Source organism: Camelus ferus, chromosome 16 (genome assembly GCF_009834535.1).
Source record: "Camelus ferus isolate YT-003-E chromosome 16, BCGSAC_Cfer_1.0, whole genome shotgun sequence".
In the NCBI taxonomy this organism is placed as follows: Eukaryota; Metazoa; Chordata; class Mammalia; order Artiodactyla; family Camelidae; genus Camelus; species Camelus ferus.
The window spans coordinates 46,326,811-46,347,235 of record NC_045711.1 but is presented as its reverse complement, the minus strand read 5'-3'; the positions used below and the strand labels follow the sequence as shown (position 1 = coordinate 46,347,235).

At 38.5% G+C, this 20,425-nt stretch overlaps 1 protein-coding gene across 1 annotated transcript in view; it reads left to right on the top strand.

The window, feature by feature from the left end:
- B4GALNT2 (beta-1,4-N-acetyl-galactosaminyltransferase 2) overlaps nucleotides 1-20,425 on the top strand; it is a 49,810-nt gene that overhangs the window by 2,002 nt on the left and 27,383 nt on the right. Inside the window, exons 2-3 of the mRNA XM_006194054.3 lie at nucleotides 16,877-17,077; nucleotides 17,771-17,908. Of these exons, the coding sequence (XP_006194116.2) occupies nucleotides 16,877-17,077; nucleotides 17,771-17,908 (339 nt within the window). The remainder of the gene's footprint in view (nucleotides 1-16,876; nucleotides 17,078-17,770; nucleotides 17,909-20,425) is intronic.

Genomic DNA, 20,425 nt, shown 5'->3' with positions numbered 1-20,425 from the left:
TCAACACTGACCAAACAAAATATACTTGGCAGTTTGCACTGTTCTGTTGTTTTAAATTTAAAATACCTATGAAAAGCTCAAAAATCGTCCCACTAACGACAGAACTGAAGTAACTGAAACTTGGTTTCTTCATCTTTAAAATCACTGTGCTGTTAGTGTTTATTTCATATCTATTGTTTAAGTGGAGGACTAGGTAACCCACGGGGTTTGAGACACAAACTGCTCCCTAAGCCAGCTTGAGCAATTCTGGATGTTATAAACTTACCTCCAGCTGCAAGCTTACTCTTGAAAGGAACCTATGTCCTAAGCCAGGTATTTGCTGGGAACCAGCTGTGCCCATGAGTTTTTCAGATTAACTTGCACTTAGAATGTGATTTTTTATTAAAGGATGAGTAATGAAATGTGCTAATTTGAAGCTCATCTATATAATTATTTTAAAATTTTATTATTAAAAATTGTTTTTAAGTTGAGGTAGAGTTGATGTACAATACTAGATAAGTTTCAGGTGTACAACATAGTGATTCACAAGTTTTAGAGGTTGTATTTCATTTATAGTCATAAAATGCTGGCTCTATTCCCTGTGTTGTATTGTGTATCCTGGTCAGAGCTCATCTCTATTATGGAAGTTTAACAACCACAGCAACTGCTTAGAACTTAGACCAACATATTCTTGATCTTTTTGGTTTCAGGACCCTTTACACTCTTAGAAATTATTGAGGACCCCAAAGAGCTTTTGTTTATGTGAGTTGTATCTATTCCTATTACCATATTAGAAATTAATGCTGAGAAAATCTAAAAATATATATTTATAAAGTTGTTAAAAATAAGCATCATCACCCCACCCAACATTAACGTATTTAATGAAAAGTAACTGTGATGAGTGGAAGGCTTGACTGGGGCTGACCTAGCTCACTGATGTGCCTGTTGGCTTTAGTTCCTCCCCACACGGCTCTCCATGGCTTCGCCACTCACAACATGGCAGTGGGCTTTCCCAGAGCAAGTCATCTGAGAGAGAAGGTGTCACCAAGAAGATAGCCACAGTGTATTTGCTAGCAATCTCAGAAGTGACCAATGCTGTTTGCGTATTGGCCACACAGACCGATGCGGGAAGGGGTTTCTGCTCTGTGCTGTTGGTCACACAGGCCAGGATGGAAGGGGCTACACAGAGGTGTGACTACTTGGAAGCAGAGATCTTCCAGGGCCACCCTGGGGACTGCCCACCACCCTGGAGGCTGCACTTTTCTGGCATTTATTTTCATGAGTGAGACTAGCTGTGATTTTTCTTTCTTTCTTATATCATTGTCAGGTTAGGGGGAAATATTTATGCTGTTTCACAAGATAAGTTGGGGTCTTTTCCTATTCTTTGGCCCAATAGGGAGTAAAGTGAAAATGAAAAATTGGCATTATAGAATGGTTTAGAATTTTCTGTTTTTCATTGTGTCAGTTTCTGTATGTTGCATTCTAAGAACTTGCTTATTTCCTCTAAATTTTCAACTTTAGTGGCACAAAATTATTCACGTATATTTTCTTATTACTTCTTTAATAGCCTTAAGGTTCAAGTGATGCCTGCAACATTCCTGACTTTGGTGATTTATGCCTCCTTTTGTTTTTTTCGATTCCCTCTAATGAGTTTACATATTTTAGTTTTTTTAAGAAGATAAAACAAATTTTGTTTTCGATGATCCTTTAGAGTGTCTGTTTCCTATTTCAATATTTTTTTGCTCTCTTATTTATTATTTCCTTCTTTCTACTTTATTTGAGCCTAACTTGCCAATCTTTCTGAGGTAGATGTTTGGCTTTTTCAGATTTTCTTCTTTTCTAGTAGAGGTTTTCAAAGCCAGAAATTTCTGAGTGTTGCTTTTTAGTTGCTTCCCAGCCATTGACATGTGGTACTTTCTTTAGCATTTAATCCAAACTGTTGTCGAATTCTCATTGTGATTTCTTCTTTGACCCCTGGTTATTTAGAAGTGCCTTTCTGAATTTCCAAAAACAGATCTTCTGTGTATGTTTGAAAGAAGTGTATATTCAGCAGGCATTACATGCACTGTTCTGTATTTGTCCATTTATATCAAGCTTGCTGATTATTTGCTTCAACTCATCCAAAGCCTTGCTAATTTTTGGTTTACTTGCTCTGTCGGTTAAGGAGGGTAGAATGTTAGAATATCTCACCATGATTGTGGATATGTTTATTTCTTCTTGTAATTCTTTCAGTATCTTGATTTCTGTGTTTTGAAGCTATGTTAATAGAATAAGGAATTGTTGTTCCTTCCTGTGAACTGAATATTTTATAACTCGAAGTATTCCTTTTTAACTGTGGTTTTGGCTTTTTTGTCTTACTTTATTTGATATTAACTTAGAGATAGCAACTTTATATTGGTTACATTTGGTGTATTTATCTTTCTTTTTACTCTCAGTGTTTCTGTATCATTGTGTTTTAGGTGTGTCTGTTGCGAACTGCATATATTTGGGCTTGTTTTTTCCATCCAGTCTATGTTTTAATTGGAGCATTTAATCGATTTACATTTATGTAATTATTGACATAGTTGGTTTAAATCTAACATCTCAATGAGTGCTTTCTATTTGTTCCACCTGATCTATGTTCTTCTTTTCCTCCTTTCTTGCACTTTTTGGTATTGATTTTTTAACTTTTATTATTTAAAAAAAATTGGGGGGGAGATAATTAGGTTTATTTATTTATTTAAACAGAGGTACTGGGGATTTTTTTAAAATGATTATTATCCCATTTTCCTGCCTATGAGCTTGAAAGTTATTCACTATTTTTACCACAGATTATAACCTATCTTTGACCTATCGAAGTCTAACATTGCTTAATATTTCTAATCTCCTTCCTAGACAATGCAAAGACCTTAGAACATTTACCCACTTATTTGTTATTTTTATTTCTCTTCGTTCTTTCCTTAAGACCTGGAATTATTTACCATTAGTAGTTACTTCAGGGCAAGTATGCTGGTGACAAATTCCCTCAAAAGTTGCTTGTCTGAAAACACCTTTTTTGCACCTTCATTTCAGTGCCTCTGTTGGAAAGTGAACTAGTGATCTCTTTTAAGGGTAATCTTTTCTTTGCTGGCTGCTTTTAAGATTGTCTCCTTGTATTTTAATTTTCACTCTAATGTTCTTTGATGTGTATTTATTTTAAAATTTTCTTCCTGTGGCTTATAGAGCTTCTTGAAAGCGCTTTCATTAGTTTTCAACCTTTTTTTTTTCTTCAAATGTTACTCTGCCCCGTTCTCTCTCTGTCCTCCAGTACTTCAGTACCCACTGTACCCTCTTTGTCCTTAATTCTTTTCAGTAATTTAAGATCTTTTGTTCCTCCCGCATTCATTTTGACAGTTATCTTCTGACCTGTCTTCCACTCTTGTTAAATTCATCCACTGAGTTTTCAATACTGTTATTTTATTTTTTTATTTCTAAACTTTCTGTCTCTTTCTTTTTACAGTCTTCAATTCTGTGTTAAAATTCTTAATCATTAACCCATATTTCTTTTATAGTAAGTCTATTTATTTTACAGTATGTGTAATAACTCCAGTATCTGAAGCCCTGTGTTTCTTTTTTTTAACATTTCTTTATTGAGTTATAGTCATTTTACAATGTTGTGTCAAGTTCCAGTGTAGAGCACAATTTTTCAGTTATACGTGAACATACATACATTCATTGTCACTTTTTTTTTTTGCTGTGAGCTACCACAAGATCTTGTATATATTTCCCTGTGCTACACAGTATAATCTTGTTTATCTATTCTACATTTTGAAATCCCAGTCTGTCCCTTCCCACCCCCCTCCCCCTTGGCAACTACAAGTTTGTATTCTATGTCTATGAGTCTGTTTCTGTTTTGTATTTATGTTCTTTTTTTTTTAGATTCCACATATGAGTGATCCCATATGGTGTTTTTCTTTCTCTTTCTGGCTTACTTCACTTAGAATGACATTGTCCAGGAACATCCATGTTGCTGCAAATGGCATTATGTTGTCATTTTTTATGGCTGAATAGTATTCTGTTGTATAAATATACCACATCTTCTTTATCCAGTCATCTGTTGATGGACATTTAGACTGTTTCCATGTTTTGGCTATTGTAAATAGTGCTGCTATAAACATTGGGGTGCAGGTGTCTTTTTGAAATAGGGTTCCTTCTGGATATATGCCCAGGAACAGGATTGCTGGGTCATATGGTAAGTCTATTTTTAGTTTTTTCAGGAGTCTCCATACTGTTTTCCACAATGGCTGCACCAAACTGCATTCCCACCTGCAGTGTAGGAGGGTTCCCTTTTCTCCACAGCCTCTCCAGAATTTGTCATTTTTGGACTTTTGAATAATGGCCATTCTGACTGGTGTGAGGTGATACCTCCTTATAGTTTTGATTTGCATTTCTCTGATAATTAGTGATATGGAGCATTTTTTCATGTGCCTATTGATTATTTGTATTTCTTCCTTGGAGAATTGCTTGTTTAGGTCTTCTGCCCATTTTTGGATTGGGTTGTTTGTTTTTTTCTTATTAAGTCATATGAGCTGCTTATATATTCTGGAGATCAAGCCTTTGTCAGTTTCATTTGCAAAAATTTTCTCCCATTCAGTAGGTTGTCATTTTGTTTTACTTATGGTTTCCTTTGCTGTGCAGACGCTTGTAAGTTTCATTAGGTCCCATTTGTTTATTCTTGCTTTTATTTCTATTTCTAGGAGAACATTTTTGAGATGTATGTCAGATAATGTTTTGCCTATATTTTCTTCTAGGAGGTTTATTGTATCTTGTCTTACGTTTAAGTCTTTGATCCATTTTGAGTTTATTTTTGTGTATGGTGTAAGGGAGTGTTCTAGCTTCACTGACATACATGCTGCTGATCAGTTTTCCCAACACCATTTGCTGAAGAGACTGTCTTTATTCCATTGTATGTTCTTGCCTCCTTTGTCGAAGATTAGTTGACCAAAAGTTTGTGGATTCATTTCTGGGCTCTCTATTCTGTTCCATTGGTCTATATGTCTGTTTTGGTACCAATACCATGCTGTCTTGATTACTGTAGCTCTATAGGATTGTCTGAAGTCTGGGAGAGTTATTCCTCCAGCCTCTTTATTTTTCTTCAGTAATGTTTTGGCAATTCTGTGTCATTTGTGGTTCCATATAAATTTTATCATGATATGTTCTAGTTCTGTGAAATATGTCCTGGGTAATTTGATAGGGATTGCATTAAATCTGTAGATTGCCTTGGGCAGTATGACCATTTTAACAATATTGATTCTTCCAGTCCAGAAGCATGGGATATCTTTCAATTTTTTAAAGTCTTCTTTAATTTCTTTAATCAGTATTTTATAGTTTTCCATGTGTAAGTCTTTCACCTCCTTGGTAGATTTATTCCTAGGTATTTTATTACTTTGGTGCTATTTTAAAGGGGATTGATTCTTTACTTTCTCTTTCTGTTGATACATTGTTAGTGTAAAGAAATGCAACTGATTTTTTTACATTAATCTTGTATCCTGCTACCTTGCTGAATTCTTCAATCAGCTCTAGTAGCTTTTGTGTGGACCTTTTAGGGTTTTCTATATATAGTATCATGTCATCTGCATATAGTGACAATTTTACCTCTTCTTTTCCAATTTAGATCCCTTTTATTTCTTTCTCTTGCCTTATTGCTGTGGCTAGGACTTCCAAGTCTTCCAAGACTGTGTTGAATAAGAGTGGTGATAGTGGGCATCCTTGTCTTGTCCCAGATTTTAGTGGGAAGCTTTTGAGTTTTTCACTGTTGAGTACTATGCTGGCTGTAGGTTTGTCATATATAGCTTTTATTATGCTGAGATATGATCTCTCTATACCCACTTTGGTGAGAGTTTTTATCATAAATGGGTGTTGAATTTTATCAAATGCTTTTTCTGCATCTATTGAGATGATCATGTGGTTTCTGTCTTTTCTCTTGTTGATGTGATGTATTACATTGATTGATTTGCATATGTTGAACCACCCTTGTGTCACTGGGATGAACCCCACTTGATCATGATGTATAATCTTTTTTATGTGCTGTTGGATTTTATTTGCTAATATTTTGGTAAGGATTTTTACATCTATGTTCATCAGTGATATTGGTCTGTAATTCTCTTTTTTGGTGTTGTCTTTGCCTGGTTTTGGTATCAGGGTGATGGTGGCATCATAGAATGAGTTTGGGAGTATTCCTGCTGCGTCCAGCGCAGCTCAGGACCGTATCTGAGGATGGGCGACACAAGACTTAAGAAACAAAGAGACAAAGTAAAGAGCAAAGACAGGACCAGGGGACTCAAGATCTCGTGGATCTAAAGTGCTGAAAGCCTGGTCAACATCATATTTATTAGGAGTATACAGCTTAGAAAAAAATGCGATCAAAGAAGTGGGGCTTTAGATATTCCATGTGATAAGCACCAAGTTCTGCTTGCTGGTTAACTGATTAATTTCAGGCCCATCCCTTCTAGGAACAATCACCCTCCTCAGGGTATGCAAAATTTCTGAGTCTATCCTGTGATTGCCTCTGGGACATCTCAAGATAGCAGATACTTCCCCTGGGTTCAACAGCATGCTTTCATGCAAGAACAAAGTTCTGTTAATGGATGATCTGGCTTCCCATGACCGTCCATTGTTTTACCCTAAGGAAATATCTGCCATCTGTTGCGCCCTCACGGTCAATCTCAGGATTGCCCCTCACACAATTTCTTGAGCATCATACATGTTATAGGTCATCGACTGTGTAAAACATGAAAGCAAAGCAAGCATGTTCATTTTTAAGCAAGCAAGTGTGAATATAATATTTTAAGCTCATGGAAATTCAGGTGCGGCTTGTTTCCTAGTTGCTTGTTTTCCAGGGGCTTATATTCCAGCAGCTTGTTTCCCAGGATATTCCCTCCTTTTCAATCTTCTGGAAGAGTTTGAGAAGGACTGGTATGAGTTCTTCTTCGTATGTTTGGTAGAATTCCCTGGTGAAGTCATCCAGTCCTGGACTTTTATTTGTAGGGAGGTTTTTTGTTGCTAATTCAATTTCATCTCTAGTGATCGATTTGTTCAAGTGGTCAGTTTCTTCTTGATTCAGTCTTGGTGGACTGTATGTTTCCAGAAACTTGTCCATCTCCTCTAGGTTATCCATTTTGCTTCTGTATAGTTTTTCATAATATTCTTGTACGATATTCTGTATTTCTATGTTATTTGTTGTAATCTTCAAAGTTATTTTTTACTTACAAGTAAGAGCAAATAGTTTCCTGGGTGTTCACCTGCTAAATGCATTTATTCTTGAGTCAGTCATTTCTTCATATTCTGTGCCCATTTATTAATTGATGCCTTGGTGTTATTCTCATAAGTGAATTAAGATTATACTTTTGCTCTCCTGTTTGTTAGGTACCATTTCAGTAGTTCAGTATTATTGTCTTTTTTAAAAGTATATTTTTTAATTGAAAATATTACCATCTTGATTTCAGTGGTTTTTTCCCCCACCATGCAGACATTTTTTTAAGGTTCTGATGCAACTTTAAATATTTAAATCTTTCCCTTTGTAGGTGTTTCTGTGCTGTCAAAGTATCATGGTTTACAAAGGGATTAGTAATAAAGCACACAGAAATCACAAGATTAATTTTTTCAGCAAAAGGAAAACTTTTGTGTAAATGTCAGCATAGTGAAAGAGACAAATAGCATCTTAATAATATTATGAAAATAGTTTTTTTAAACATTTCTTATTGATTTATAATCATTTTACAATGTGTCAAATGCCAGTGTTCAGCACAATTTTTCAGTCATTCATGGACATATACACACTCATTGGCACATTTTTTTCTCTGTGAGTTATCATAACATTTTGTGTATATTTCCCTGTGCTATACAGTGTAATCTTGTTTATCTATTCTACAATTTTGAAATCCCAGGCTATCCCTTCCCACCCTCCACCCCCCAGTAACCACAAGTCTGTATTCTCTGTCTGTGAGTCTATTTCTGTCCTGTATTTACGCTTTGTTTTTGTTTGTTTGTTTTTGTTTTTGTTTTTTAGATTCCACATATGAGCGATCTCATATGGTATTTTTCTTTCTCTTTCTGGCTTACTTCACTTAGAATGACATTCTCCAGGAGCATCCATGTTGCTGCAAATGGCATTATGTTGTCGGTTTTTATGGCTGAGTAGTATTCCATTGTATAAATATACCACATCTTCTTTATCCAGTCACCTGTTGATGGACATTTAGGCTGTTTCCATGTTTTATGAAAATAGTTTTGACCTTACTGATTCCATGAAAGGGCCACTGGGACCCTCAGGAATCTACGGTCTAACTTGTCTCTTCTCCAGCTTCTGCCTGCCTTGGGAGTCTGTCCGGTGTTGTCGGTTTGAATCACATCTCTACTCTTCTGTTTTGATTCATGGTTGTTGGCTTATAGAAAGCTGTGCAGTGTAGCATTTAAAAGTGTGGTCTGGTTATGCATCCTGCATCTGTCACCAGCCAACCGCGTGGGTTACTTTTGCCCTTTAAGCTTCAGCTGACTCATTGGTTGATTGGATGGAGTAATGGAAACTCTCTATTCTGTCGTTGTGGAAATTAAATGAGATGATATATGCACAACTCTTGGCAGAGGATTAGAACAGAGTAAGTGGTCATTAGATAATAACTATTATAATTAGTATTATAATATATATTAGTATATACTTTGTAACTAGCTGCCCTACTAAAAATCTCACTGTTTCTAATAGTTTCTCATTTAATACATTTTAATGTTTCCAAATATGCAGTTATAACATCTTGTAAATAATTGTACTTTTTATTCCCCTTTTGGTTATATATCTTTTTTAGTCCATAAGCTCATTTTACTGCATTGATTAATACTTTCACGGCAATGTTAAATAACAGCCGTGGCCATTCTTACCTTGTTCCCGGCCGTAATGGACTTTTCCAGTGTTTACCATTAAACATGATGCTGGGCTTTGGGTTTAGACTGTAAATTGTTTGCCATGTTATGAAAGTATCCACCTGTTCTTATTTTACCTGAGGAATTTTTATTCAGTCATTTATAAATCCCGAAGTTTTATTTTTAAAATTGTCAAACTAAAAAAAGCTTGAAAAGAATGTTACCATGAATTATCATAAGCCCTCCATCTAGGTCCAGCAGTTTCAATTTTACTGCATTTGCTTTATCTCTCGCCTTCTCTTTCAAATGGCTGAACCATTGGGAGGGGGAGTATAGCTAGCTCAGGTGGTGGAGAGCAAGCTTAGCATGCACAAGGTCCTGGGTTCCATCCCCACTACCTCCATTAAAAAAACAAAGAAAGAAAACAGAAACAAATGGCTGAACCATTTAAAAGAAAATTCCAGGCATCTTCCCCCCTAACTCCTTGAGCATACTTCTAAGAATAGCAGCAGTTCTCCCAAATAATCACACTATAATTGTCTCATCTAAAAAAGTGAACAATTCCCTAATATAATCTGACATTCAGCCCATGTTCAAATATTCACAGTTGCCTCCAAAATGCCTTTTATAACTGTTTTTGGAACAATGATCCGATCAAAGTTCACACATTGCATTTGGTTGTTTGATCACTTTAGGCTCCTTAAACTATGAAAAGCAATCCCGTCCCTCCATTTTTTTTTTTCCTTTTCATAACATTGTCTTTTTGAAGAGTCCGGGCCAGTTGTCTTGCAGAATGTCCTGCATCTGATATGTCTGATTGGACTTGATGGTGTTTCTCAGTTTGCTTCTTTATCCTGTTATCTCCTATACACTGGCAGCGAGGTCTCAAGTCTTGATCACATTTTGGTTAAACATTTTTGGCATTAATCCCCCATAAGTGATTTGTGTGCTTCATATCACATCGTATCAGGGGCACATTTTTTTCAGGCTGTCTCACTATTAGTGATGCTAAGTTTGAACACTTGGTTAAGGTAGTGTCCACCTGATCATTCCATTGTAAAGGCGCATTTTTTTTTCTCTTTGTAAATAGTAAGTGATTTCTATTTTGGCCCCATTTAATATTCTGCCCTCCAGCAACCTTTCATCTGATGGTTTTAGCATGCGATCCTGGCCAGAATCATTTACTCCATTGGTAGTAGCAGAGTGGTCATTTTTTCTGATTCTATCCTTCCTCCTACATATATTAGTTTTCATTCTTTTATAAAGAGGAGTTTTTTTTTTTTTTTCTTCATTAGCTAAAAGATTAAAATTTCAATTCTGGAAAAAAAATTTATTTCAAACATTAGCATACAAAAATGTAAACAAAGGAAAAAGAGAAAAGTTCTGGAGATCCATTGTACAACAATGTGAATCATGTACTTAATGTTACTGAATTGTATGTACACTTAGAAATGGTTAAGGCGGTACATTTTATGTTTATTACCACAATAATTAATAATTTTTTTTAGAAAAGGAAAAAGACAAGTGACAAACTTGGAAAGAATAATCTTTGCTACTTATATCATAGACAAAAGGTGAATATCTCTATATACCAAGAGCTTCTGAAAATAGAGAAGAAAAAACACTGACAGTCCTGTGGAAGAATGGGCTGGGGCAGGAGTTCTCAAATTGTGGGCCACGGACTCCTGAGGGGCCTAGTGAACCTCTCAGGGAGTCTGCAAAGTCAAAACTTTTTCATAATGTTATTAAGATGCTATTTGCCTTTTCCACTGAGCTGACATGTACACTGATGACACAAAGGCAATGATGGGCCAAACTGCTGGTACCTTACCTTGAGCTGCTGGTGGTTGTACATTTCACCGCCACACTCAGAAAAAAAAAAAAAAAAGCCAGTTTACTTCAGAATATCCTTGATGAGACAGTAAAATCTATTCATTTTTAGAGAATACCAATTTTAAGTATTTTTAAGAGATGTACGCATAAAACACTCCTGCCTGAAGTGTGACGGTTGTTGTCTCAAGAAAAAGCATTTGTGCCATTGGAGTGGCGAGCTGGACAGGTAACAGAAATCTTTTTTACTGGGAAGGATGACGAATAAGCTGTGGTTATTCAGAGTTGTGTATTTGGTAGATGACCAAGTGGTCCTGTCCACTTGAAGGAAACAAGTGGCCCTATTTGTTGCCAATCATGAAATTCAAGCTTTCAAAAAAAAAAAAAAAATTAGAACTTTGTAAACCTTCTTTCCACTGCAATCAATTTGAAAGTCTCTTAGTATTTAGAGACTTTTCTGGTGAGACTGGTGTTGATATTAATGAAAGTGAATTCTCGATATTGCATGATAAAATGCATCAACATTTGGGAGATTAGCGTAATTCAGTGGACCAATATTTTCCGTATGACAGATGCATGGTGTTCTAAAATCATGCATAGGTAAGAGATCCATTCAAACTGTAAGATAAACTGGTGGACTTTTTTTTTTTAAAAACTGAAGTATAATTGATTTACAATATTGTGTTAGTTTCAGGTATACAGCAAAGTGATTCAGTTATACATATACATACATACATAGTCTTTTCCAGATTCTTTTCCATTATAATACCAGTGGATTTTAATTAACAGAATACAAAAAAATTCATTGATATAATTTCAGATTCCACATTGCTACTACAACCTTTTAAGAAACTACCACTTCTTGATTTTGGGTGTCATATCAAAGATGAATATGGACAATTTATCTGAACAGGCAATTAAAATATTTTTCTCTTTTCAAGTTACATATCTGTGTGGGGCCATATTTTCTTCATATACTGCAACCAAACAACATATCATAAGATACTGAATGCAGCAATAAGTATGAGACTGCGTTTTAGCTATTAAACTAAACATTAAAGAGATGGGTAAAAAAATGTAAAATGATTCCACTTTTCTCACTATTTTTTTATTTTGAAAAATGTAAAATGATTCCACTTTTCTCACTATTTTTTTATTTTGAAAAATGTAGGTAGTTTTCATAAAAATACATTATTTGTGTTAACATATAATGGATTTGTTATCTTATTTCTAAATTAATAAGTACTTAAAATTTTTTTTAAATTACATTTTGGGAGGAGGTAATTAGGTTTATTTACTTATTTATTTTTAGAGATGGTACTGGGGATTGAACCCAAGACCTTGTGTGTGCTAAGCATGCACTGGGCCACTTGAGCTATACCCTTCCCCCAAATTAATAAGTACTTTTAAACTTCCTCAAACTTAATTTCCAAAATGGATAGGTTTAACTAACCAAAACAAAGCTCTTTGGGGTCCTCAATCACTTTTAAGACTATAATAGGGTCCTGAGACCAAAAATGTTGAGAACCAGTGAGTTGTGCAATCACCAAATGGCTGCTAATAATTGATAAAAGAGACACGATGAGCTGTTCTGTGCCCTGTCTCCCTGATGGAGGGGCACACACCCTCACCTATGAAGGAGTCTTCTGTGAAAATCAGAACTGAATCTGACTGAGCCTCTTGATCTAACTACAAATTTAGAGAAAATACAGGGGATAAAGGAACATGACCCCTGAAATTGGTATAATCTAGATGTGAAAAATCCAGATAGTATAAGATCAACAACACGGTTCCTTCAACAAATAAGTTGCAAGGAAAAATAGAGATACAGGGGAATCTACATATTAAAAGGAACTTAGGTGACTTATGAACCAATGTGTGGACCTTATTTGGATTCTGCTTTGATCCTTAAAAAAAAAAAAAGACACAGAGGAATTTAAACACTGTGGACATTTGATAATATTAAAGAATGATTGTTAAATTTCTAGCTGATAATGCTATTGTGCTTGTGCATGTGCATGTGTGTGTGTGTAACAACCTTCATCTGAATCCCTCGAGCCTCGGTCAAGGAAGCAGAACTACTATAAATATTACAGAAAAGGAAACTTATTATAGGAATTAACATAATTGCCGGACGCACTGGGGAAGTAAAGGTCAAAAAAAAAAAATCACGGAAAAGTCAGCAACCAGCCTTGTCATGAGTGAATGAGCTGGAACTTGCAAAAATCCAGAAGCATCCATTTTCTAGAGTACAACCACCAAGAGAGTTGGTGCAGTATAAGAAATGTTGCTAGTTCCCCCTGGTTACCACGACTGTGAGTTCTCAGAGCAAGTTCTGGTAGGGAACCTGGGGTGACTGGTCAGCAGGGCCAGTAGTCGGGAAGGAGGACTGGACATAGGGTCCGTGGAAAGAGGACCAAGTAGATGGAACCAATATCTCTGCAGTCCCGCACTGCCTCTAATGACCTTCAGAGCACGATGGCTGCTGTTTTACTTCTGCCTCCAGATCTCCTGCAGGTTTCTCTTGTGGACATCCCTAACCTGGCATTACACAGGGAAGGGAATCCCAGGAAATGTGGTTCCAGCTCAGTTAAATTGAGTAAAAACAGAACTACCACATTACCCTTCAGAGAGACTATGTACTGATGAAATGGTATGATGTCAAAATGATTCTTCAAAGTGATTTGGGAAGTGAGAGAAATAGGTGAAGAAACAGATAAATGCATTTTGTCCAGGAGTAGAGGGTGGGGAATGGGTACAATAAAGTTCATTTTAATGTTTCCTTTATTTTTTGTACGTGTGCTTGAAATTTTTCTATAGTTAAATAGTTTTGTTTTTTTTTTAAAGTACTCTGCTCACCACTTACAGTTTTTCCCTTGGAATATCATTAGATTCATGGATCCTGTTTTATTCAGTGTGTTTTGGTTAAATATAGCCATTGTTCTTTTCTTTAAAAAATTTATTTATGTATTTATTTTTAATGGAGGTGCTGGGGATTGAACCCAGGACCTCATGCATGCTAAGCAAGCACTCTGCCACTGAGCTGTACCCTCCCCCCACCACTGTTCTTACTGAAGCTTCAATTGTCCCAAATATGGGTGGTGGAAGACCCTTTAAACTAGCTCTTCTTTCTTTGGACATAAGTGTGGTCTTCTTAGATAGCTTCCTTCCTCTCTGGCATTACAGGATATTCCAGAGTCACTTTGAATTTTCCTTACCCCAAACCCAGAACCAGCCATTTCTCCAACGGGCTTGGATTTTCTTTAGAGGGGAATATTGTTTGGAAACCAAGCTCTAGCTGTTAGGTGTGCTCATAATCGTTAGTGTGATGTCATTTCTTCTAGGTTCTTTCTTTTAAAAAATTTTTTTTCCAATAATTTATTGAAAAAATATTCACATCTAAATGGACCCAAGCAGTTCAAACCCACATTGTTCAAGGGGTCCTTCCTTTTTTTTAATTCTTATTTTTTATTGAAGTGTAGTCAATTAACAATGTTAGTTTCAGGTATAGAGCAAAGTGATTCAGTTATACATATACATACATATACATATATATTTCAGTTTCTTTTCCATTGCAGCTCATTACAAGAAATTGAACATAGTTCCCTGTGCTATACAGCAGGTCCTTGTTGCTTATCTATTTTATATACAGTAATGTGTATCTGTCAATCCCGAACTCCTAATCTATCCCTCCCCCAACTCAAGGGGATCTTTCTTAAATGAAGGCTGTTTAACAAATTAAGAATTTTATTAAATGCTTTTAAAATCATCTGTCAATATAATCATATTGGGTTTTCTCCTGACCTGAATTTTCACTTGGTGAAATTTATTAATAAATTGCATAATTGTTGGGAGGTGGAGACACTGAATAATGTCCTCCCAACAGAGAAGGAAACTTGAGGCTGAAAAACGGAGTGGGCAACTCCATGAAGTGCAATTACGAAGTTTATCGTGGGTAACTTACATACTGGCAGGGTCCGGCAGACAGTGATCAAGAGGCGATTGCAGCTGTACCCGGTGGCGCTGAAAGAGGTTGGCTGGGGCGGTTTAAAGGGGCCAAAGCTACAAAATAGAAACTGAAGCATGTCCATACCTATAGGAACCAGGTTTTTTGCCCTCCCCTTGGGGGGTCTCATGACCATTAACCATCTGTGTCAGTGAAAGACATTCTTCCAGTTTTCACATGAGGTGAAGGCAGGGTGAGAGTTGATAGGTAACCTATGTGGTTTGGTCACATTCTTCGTGAGTAGGCTGAAGCTCCGTTGCACAGAAAAGGGAGCAGGTAGGACTGTGGGCCTAAGATGAGCTGAAAAAAATGGAGTCAGTATGGTTCAGCTGCACAATAATATTGAGTCGTCCTAGCACTTTTAGGAAGAACTCCATTTGTTAAGGGTCAGTCATTCATTTAGAATACCACTGTATTCTATTTGTTAATATTTGTTTAGCATATTTACATCTTTATTCCTCAGTTCTATATTTATCTGCATTACAGTTCTTATATTTGCATCAGTGTTTAGCTGTTTTTATAAACCAGGCTGAAATTGTTTACTTGTGCAACATAGATTTGGGACTTTGTTGCATACATAGGCCTTGACAACGTCCTTAATTTTTTTTTCACTTTTACAAGTCTGTTTGGGTCCCTTGTGTTTTTCTAGAAAGTCATCCCTTTCATCTAGGTGTTCAAGATCTAGGATTTTCTTTGTCTCTCTCACCTTCTTCTGTCTTCTCCCCCTTCTTTCCTCCCTTCTCTTCTTAGTTCAGGGGACCAGAATAAGCTGATCAATATCTCTGCTCCTTGATTCCTGGGGAAGAAGTTCTGGTTGATTGGCCCAGCTCAGACGAGGTGTCTGGTTGGACCAAGGGCAGACACCTCTACTGAGCTGGGCCAATCATGGTCCAATCAGCCATGCCCAGAGGAGCATCATGTGATGCAGCTAGACAGGTAGATGTCACCTCTGTGGGTCAGAAGACAAGTCTTAGAGGCAGGAGGGGATGAACTGGTCAGATATCTCAAAAGTTATCTACTCAAGTAGTGCTTAGATTTCACAATTGTTCCGTTTTAGGTTTTTCCCTCATTCACCACTTTCTATTTTTATTAAGTTCTTTTTGGGGGGGGGTGGGGAGGGAGGTAATTAGGTTTATTTATTTACTTATAATGGAGATGCTGGGGATTGAACCCAGGACCTCGAGCATGCTAAGCAGGTGCTCTACTGCTTGAGCTATACCCTCCCCTGCATTAAGTTCTTGTGTTTCTGTTTTTCTTAGGTTCCTTTTGCTGTCTGCTTTCAAACCTTTTATTTTATGGCTTAATTCACCTTATATCTTATGATCAGAAATTTATATTTAAAGCTTCAAATTTTCCACTCAGTAGAGCTGTAGTGTGTTTCACAATTTGGGGCTACAGTGTCTTCATTATTTTTATGTTCTTGTTCTGATGTTGTCCTTGATTCAAAGAGTTGCTTTGGAAAGTTAAAAAAAAAGTTTTCCACGTTGTTGGGAGAGGGGGCTTATTATGAGGTTACATTTTGATTGCACTGTCAGAGTGTATGATCTGAACGATTTCCACTCTGTTATAGTTTCCTTTGTGTTCAAATATGTGGTCAATTTTTGTGACTATTCTAAAAGCTCTTTAACAGAATAGGAGTTCTGTAATTTAGTTGCAAACATACTGCTTTATATATTTTTGAGACTTGACCTGTGAAGGACTGAGACGTTAGAATGTTAGATGTGAGAATGTTAAACTCCTTCTCATTCCTTGTCCTGCCATTCCTTGCTTTGTGTACCTTAATGCTATTTAGTGGATAAAGTTCATGACCACTACATCTGTTTTGTGGATCATGCATCTGATCCTTGTAAGTGATCTTTTTGGTCCCATTTAATCATTTTTTTTTTTGCCTTGAATTCAACAATGCTGACATTAATATTGCAAGACTTACTCTCCCCCCGCCCCACCTTGAGGTGTTTTGGCCCATTCTTTTACTTGTGATTTTTCTGAGTCTCTTTGTTGCAACTTAATTCTTTACTCCTCTGTTTATCAGAAATCAATTTCCATAAGTTGTATAAGATACAGGTTTTACTTACATTTTTCCTCAAGTTACTCTTCCTGTGTATATTACATGATCAAGTCTTTTTTTTTTTTTTACGTAATCAACAAAGAGATGTCAGTGGAATTTGCTTTTTTGTGTCCCAACAGCCCTAGATGCCTGTGGTTGCTCAAGATGTCGGTCTTACTCTTGGCCCTGGGCATGGTGGTGTTCGTACTCAAAAGTACGAACCTTTATCCAGAGATCAGTAACCTCAAACCCGAGCTCCCTCACCCTGCTCCGGCTGTCCAGATGCCGAAGCTTCTACCCGAGGAACGTGTCAAGAGCCTCTTCACCTACAATGGAATCTGGTGAGACAGCAAGTTATTGCACCTTGGTCTGACACCTCCCTTGCTCCTCCCATGGTTTACAATGTCCAGGTGTACGGACTTTACAGTCAGTTCCCGACCTCCCTGCACCTGTGCTGATTGCGAAAGCGATTCCAAGCTGTGGGTCCAGAAAAGGGCTCAGTCTGCAGAGTGCAAATGCTGCTGTTCCATACAGCACCCAGCAGGGTCCCTGCACCTGTGGAGGGCCTGTTTAACCAAAGCTACGGGAAAGCGGGGAGGGCATAGCTCAGCGGTAGAGTGAGTACTTACCATGCCTGAGGTCCTGGGTTCAACTCCCAGCACCTCCATTAAAGACTTTTTAAAAAATAGACAAACCTAATTACCTCCTCCCCCTACCCCCAAACAAAAAAAAACTACAGGAAAGATATTGCCTTCCTGTCCCTCTGGCCTCTTGTGGTGAGTGAGAGTGAGATGCCACTGACATTTGTGATTCAAGTTTATTAAAGAAGCTTGGTGCAGGGGATGATTCAAGAGTGGGGAGCCTTCTTGCCCTTTTCCCTTCCTCCCTCTCCCTCTGGCTTCGGGGGCAGCCCTGCTGGGATTTCAGGGTCTCAGCCCAACCCAGATGGGGGAATGACACACTGGATTAGGCTTCAGGCTCCCCCCACCCACCAGCCCCCTCAGTCCGTGTTCATAGTCCTCATCTTGTTTTAGGCTGTTCCCGAAAAACCAGTGCCACTGTGAAGCCTCCAGACAGCAGGAACACTATGTCTTTGAGGATGCTTACAGCCAGAAGGACCTCCCTGCCGTGAAAATGAGGAGACAGGCGGAGTTTGAACACTTTCAGAGGAGGTAATGCAGCTGGTGAGGGTTCTTCCTCTCTTGCAGGGCTCCCTGGAAGGAACTCTTAGGAATATACCAGGTAAAGACAACTGAGGAAATAGTCCCTACCTGCAGATTTCTTTTTTTTTTTTTAATTAATTTATTTAATTTTTAAACATTTTTTTTTATTGAGTTATAGTCATTTTACAATGTTGTGTTCAGATTTCTAAAACTTGGCATATCGAAAGCATTTCCTCAGAAAGAAAGAGCAAGGGAATGAAGTTTGAGACATCAGTGTGTTGTTGGTGATGCCCCCTGCTAGTCAAAGCATGTAGCTTTGAACTCTCTCATTAATTTACATGTTGAAGACGTACTGTCCCTCTGTTCTGGGCAAAGCCCAGAGTTAAGCCTTTGGGGTATGTTGATCAGGATTGTTGGTTGAAGAGAGCAGAAATTGATTCTAGCTGGTTATATCAAGAGGGAAATTTTGGGAAGAGGGGGAGGTTATAGCTCAGTGGTAGAGCACTCGCTGAGCACACATGAGGTCCTGGGTTCAATCTCCAGTGTCTCCTCCAAGCGGAAATCAAGAATAAGCCTAATTACCTCCCCCTAATAAACAATACAAGAGGGAATTTGTGGGAAGGATGTTGGGACCTCCCCACATCTATAGGGCTAGGGTGACCAGGCTGGGAAATCAAGGACCAAGGGAGCACAGAATGGTTGGGCAGAACTTCTCCCCTCTTTTTCTCCCCCAGCAATCATTTATGAGTCACAGTGAAAAGCATGCTATAATAAATCATAGCATTGTGATTAAGGGCTTGAACTCTGGAACAGGCTGGATGGCAAGTTACTTAACCTCATGGTACTTCAGTATTTTCATATGGAAAACCGTCATAGAGATACCTCCTTCACAGGCTCGTTGTAAGGAGCGTTGTGTTAATATACAAAGAGCTAGTAACTCATAAAGGGCCTGACATACGGGAGCGTGGCAAAAAATATTACCTGCTGTTATTGTTGAGGTTTATTATGATCATACTTACAGTTCTTCATAGGCAAGGCATAATACATTAAGAACTACATAAATCACCTAAATAGTAGATGGCTATGAGTGCTATGCAGAGAGGTAAATTAAAATATTGTGGTAGAAAGATAACCGATGGCATCAAATTTAATGGGACCATGAAAGAAGGTGACCTTGAACTCTGATTTGTGTCTCAAGCAGGAGTCTATCATAATCCCCCGTAAAAGGGCATCACAGCAGAAGAGTTAACACAGGGCCCGGCGCCAGGGTGGGCCTTTCCTGGTGGCTGCCTGACAAGAAAGCCAGCCAAGGCTATGGGAGCCTGGCACGTTGAGGGGACAGGGTGGTGACCAGTGGTTTTGGCCATGCTAATCTGGCAGGAGGTGTGTGCATTTTGCTTTCTGGATATTGCAAAGAATGGAACAGATTTTTAAGATGGCAAGTTATTTTCTGAGATACTTTTGCATAATATCTTAGATTTCATATAATATAAAATATTCCTCTGGCTTTTCTGTGGACGTTAAACTGGAGGGAAGGTATCGGGGAGGCAGGGAGCCCTGCTGCATAGCCAGGTGAAGGGAAACCTTCCTTCTGCTGTCTGCGCCTCTTTGATGAACCGTCCCCAGGTCACTGCCTAACTATTCAGTTGACTGAGCCTAAGTCGTGAATCAAGGAAGGGAACGAGAGTCAGACCCCTCCAGGTTTGACTGTGGGAATCAGCCACTCCCCCAGACTCCATCCAAATGGAAGACCCCCCCAGGAGAGGGAACCCCAGCAGGAGGGAGTGTTGAAGGTCAGGAAGCCAGTGTAATATGCAGGTGGTCCTTGCCCCACGTGGCTGTGCGAGGCGTGCAGGGCTCAGTAGGTAACAGTGCTGCCAAGCGTAACAGATGGGTGGCATCCTCCACGTCTCAGCTGGGCGATCTCGGGCAAGCTGCCTAACCACCTCAGTATAATGGGGATAATAATAGGACCAGGGTGGTTATGACAATTAATGTGTTGATCCACGAAAGGGCTTTACAGCCTCAGTGAGGTTGTAGGCAATTAGGGGAGATAGACAGGAAAGGTATATAAGCAAACATATGATATGATAAGCTCCTACACCAAGCAGAACCTGCGCCCTGGCCCTGTGCCCCTGTAACACCCTCTGCCTGCTTCCTGCCAGGATGGTCTCTGCTGTTTGTCTGCCCATCTCCCTTTGCTACTGTCTGTAAGGTTGGGGATTTGAGGCACTTGGCACAGAGTAGGAATCAACAGGCATCTGTGAAATAAGTGGACGATGTGAGGGGAAACACAGGGGCACGTTTATGTGGAAATATGACTCTGCCTCCATCCTGGTGTCGTAGGATGGCAGAGAGGAAGTCCCAGCAGGAACCGCCTCAGGTACATCCATGGAAAGAGGTGCCTGGTGGAGGAGGGGGAGGAGGGAAGGAGCTTTGAAGAGATGCGGGTGGGTGAGTTGGGGGCAGGGAGGGCTAAGTTGGGAGGGGGAACTGGTGTGGAGGGAGCTGGGCAGAGGGAATTAC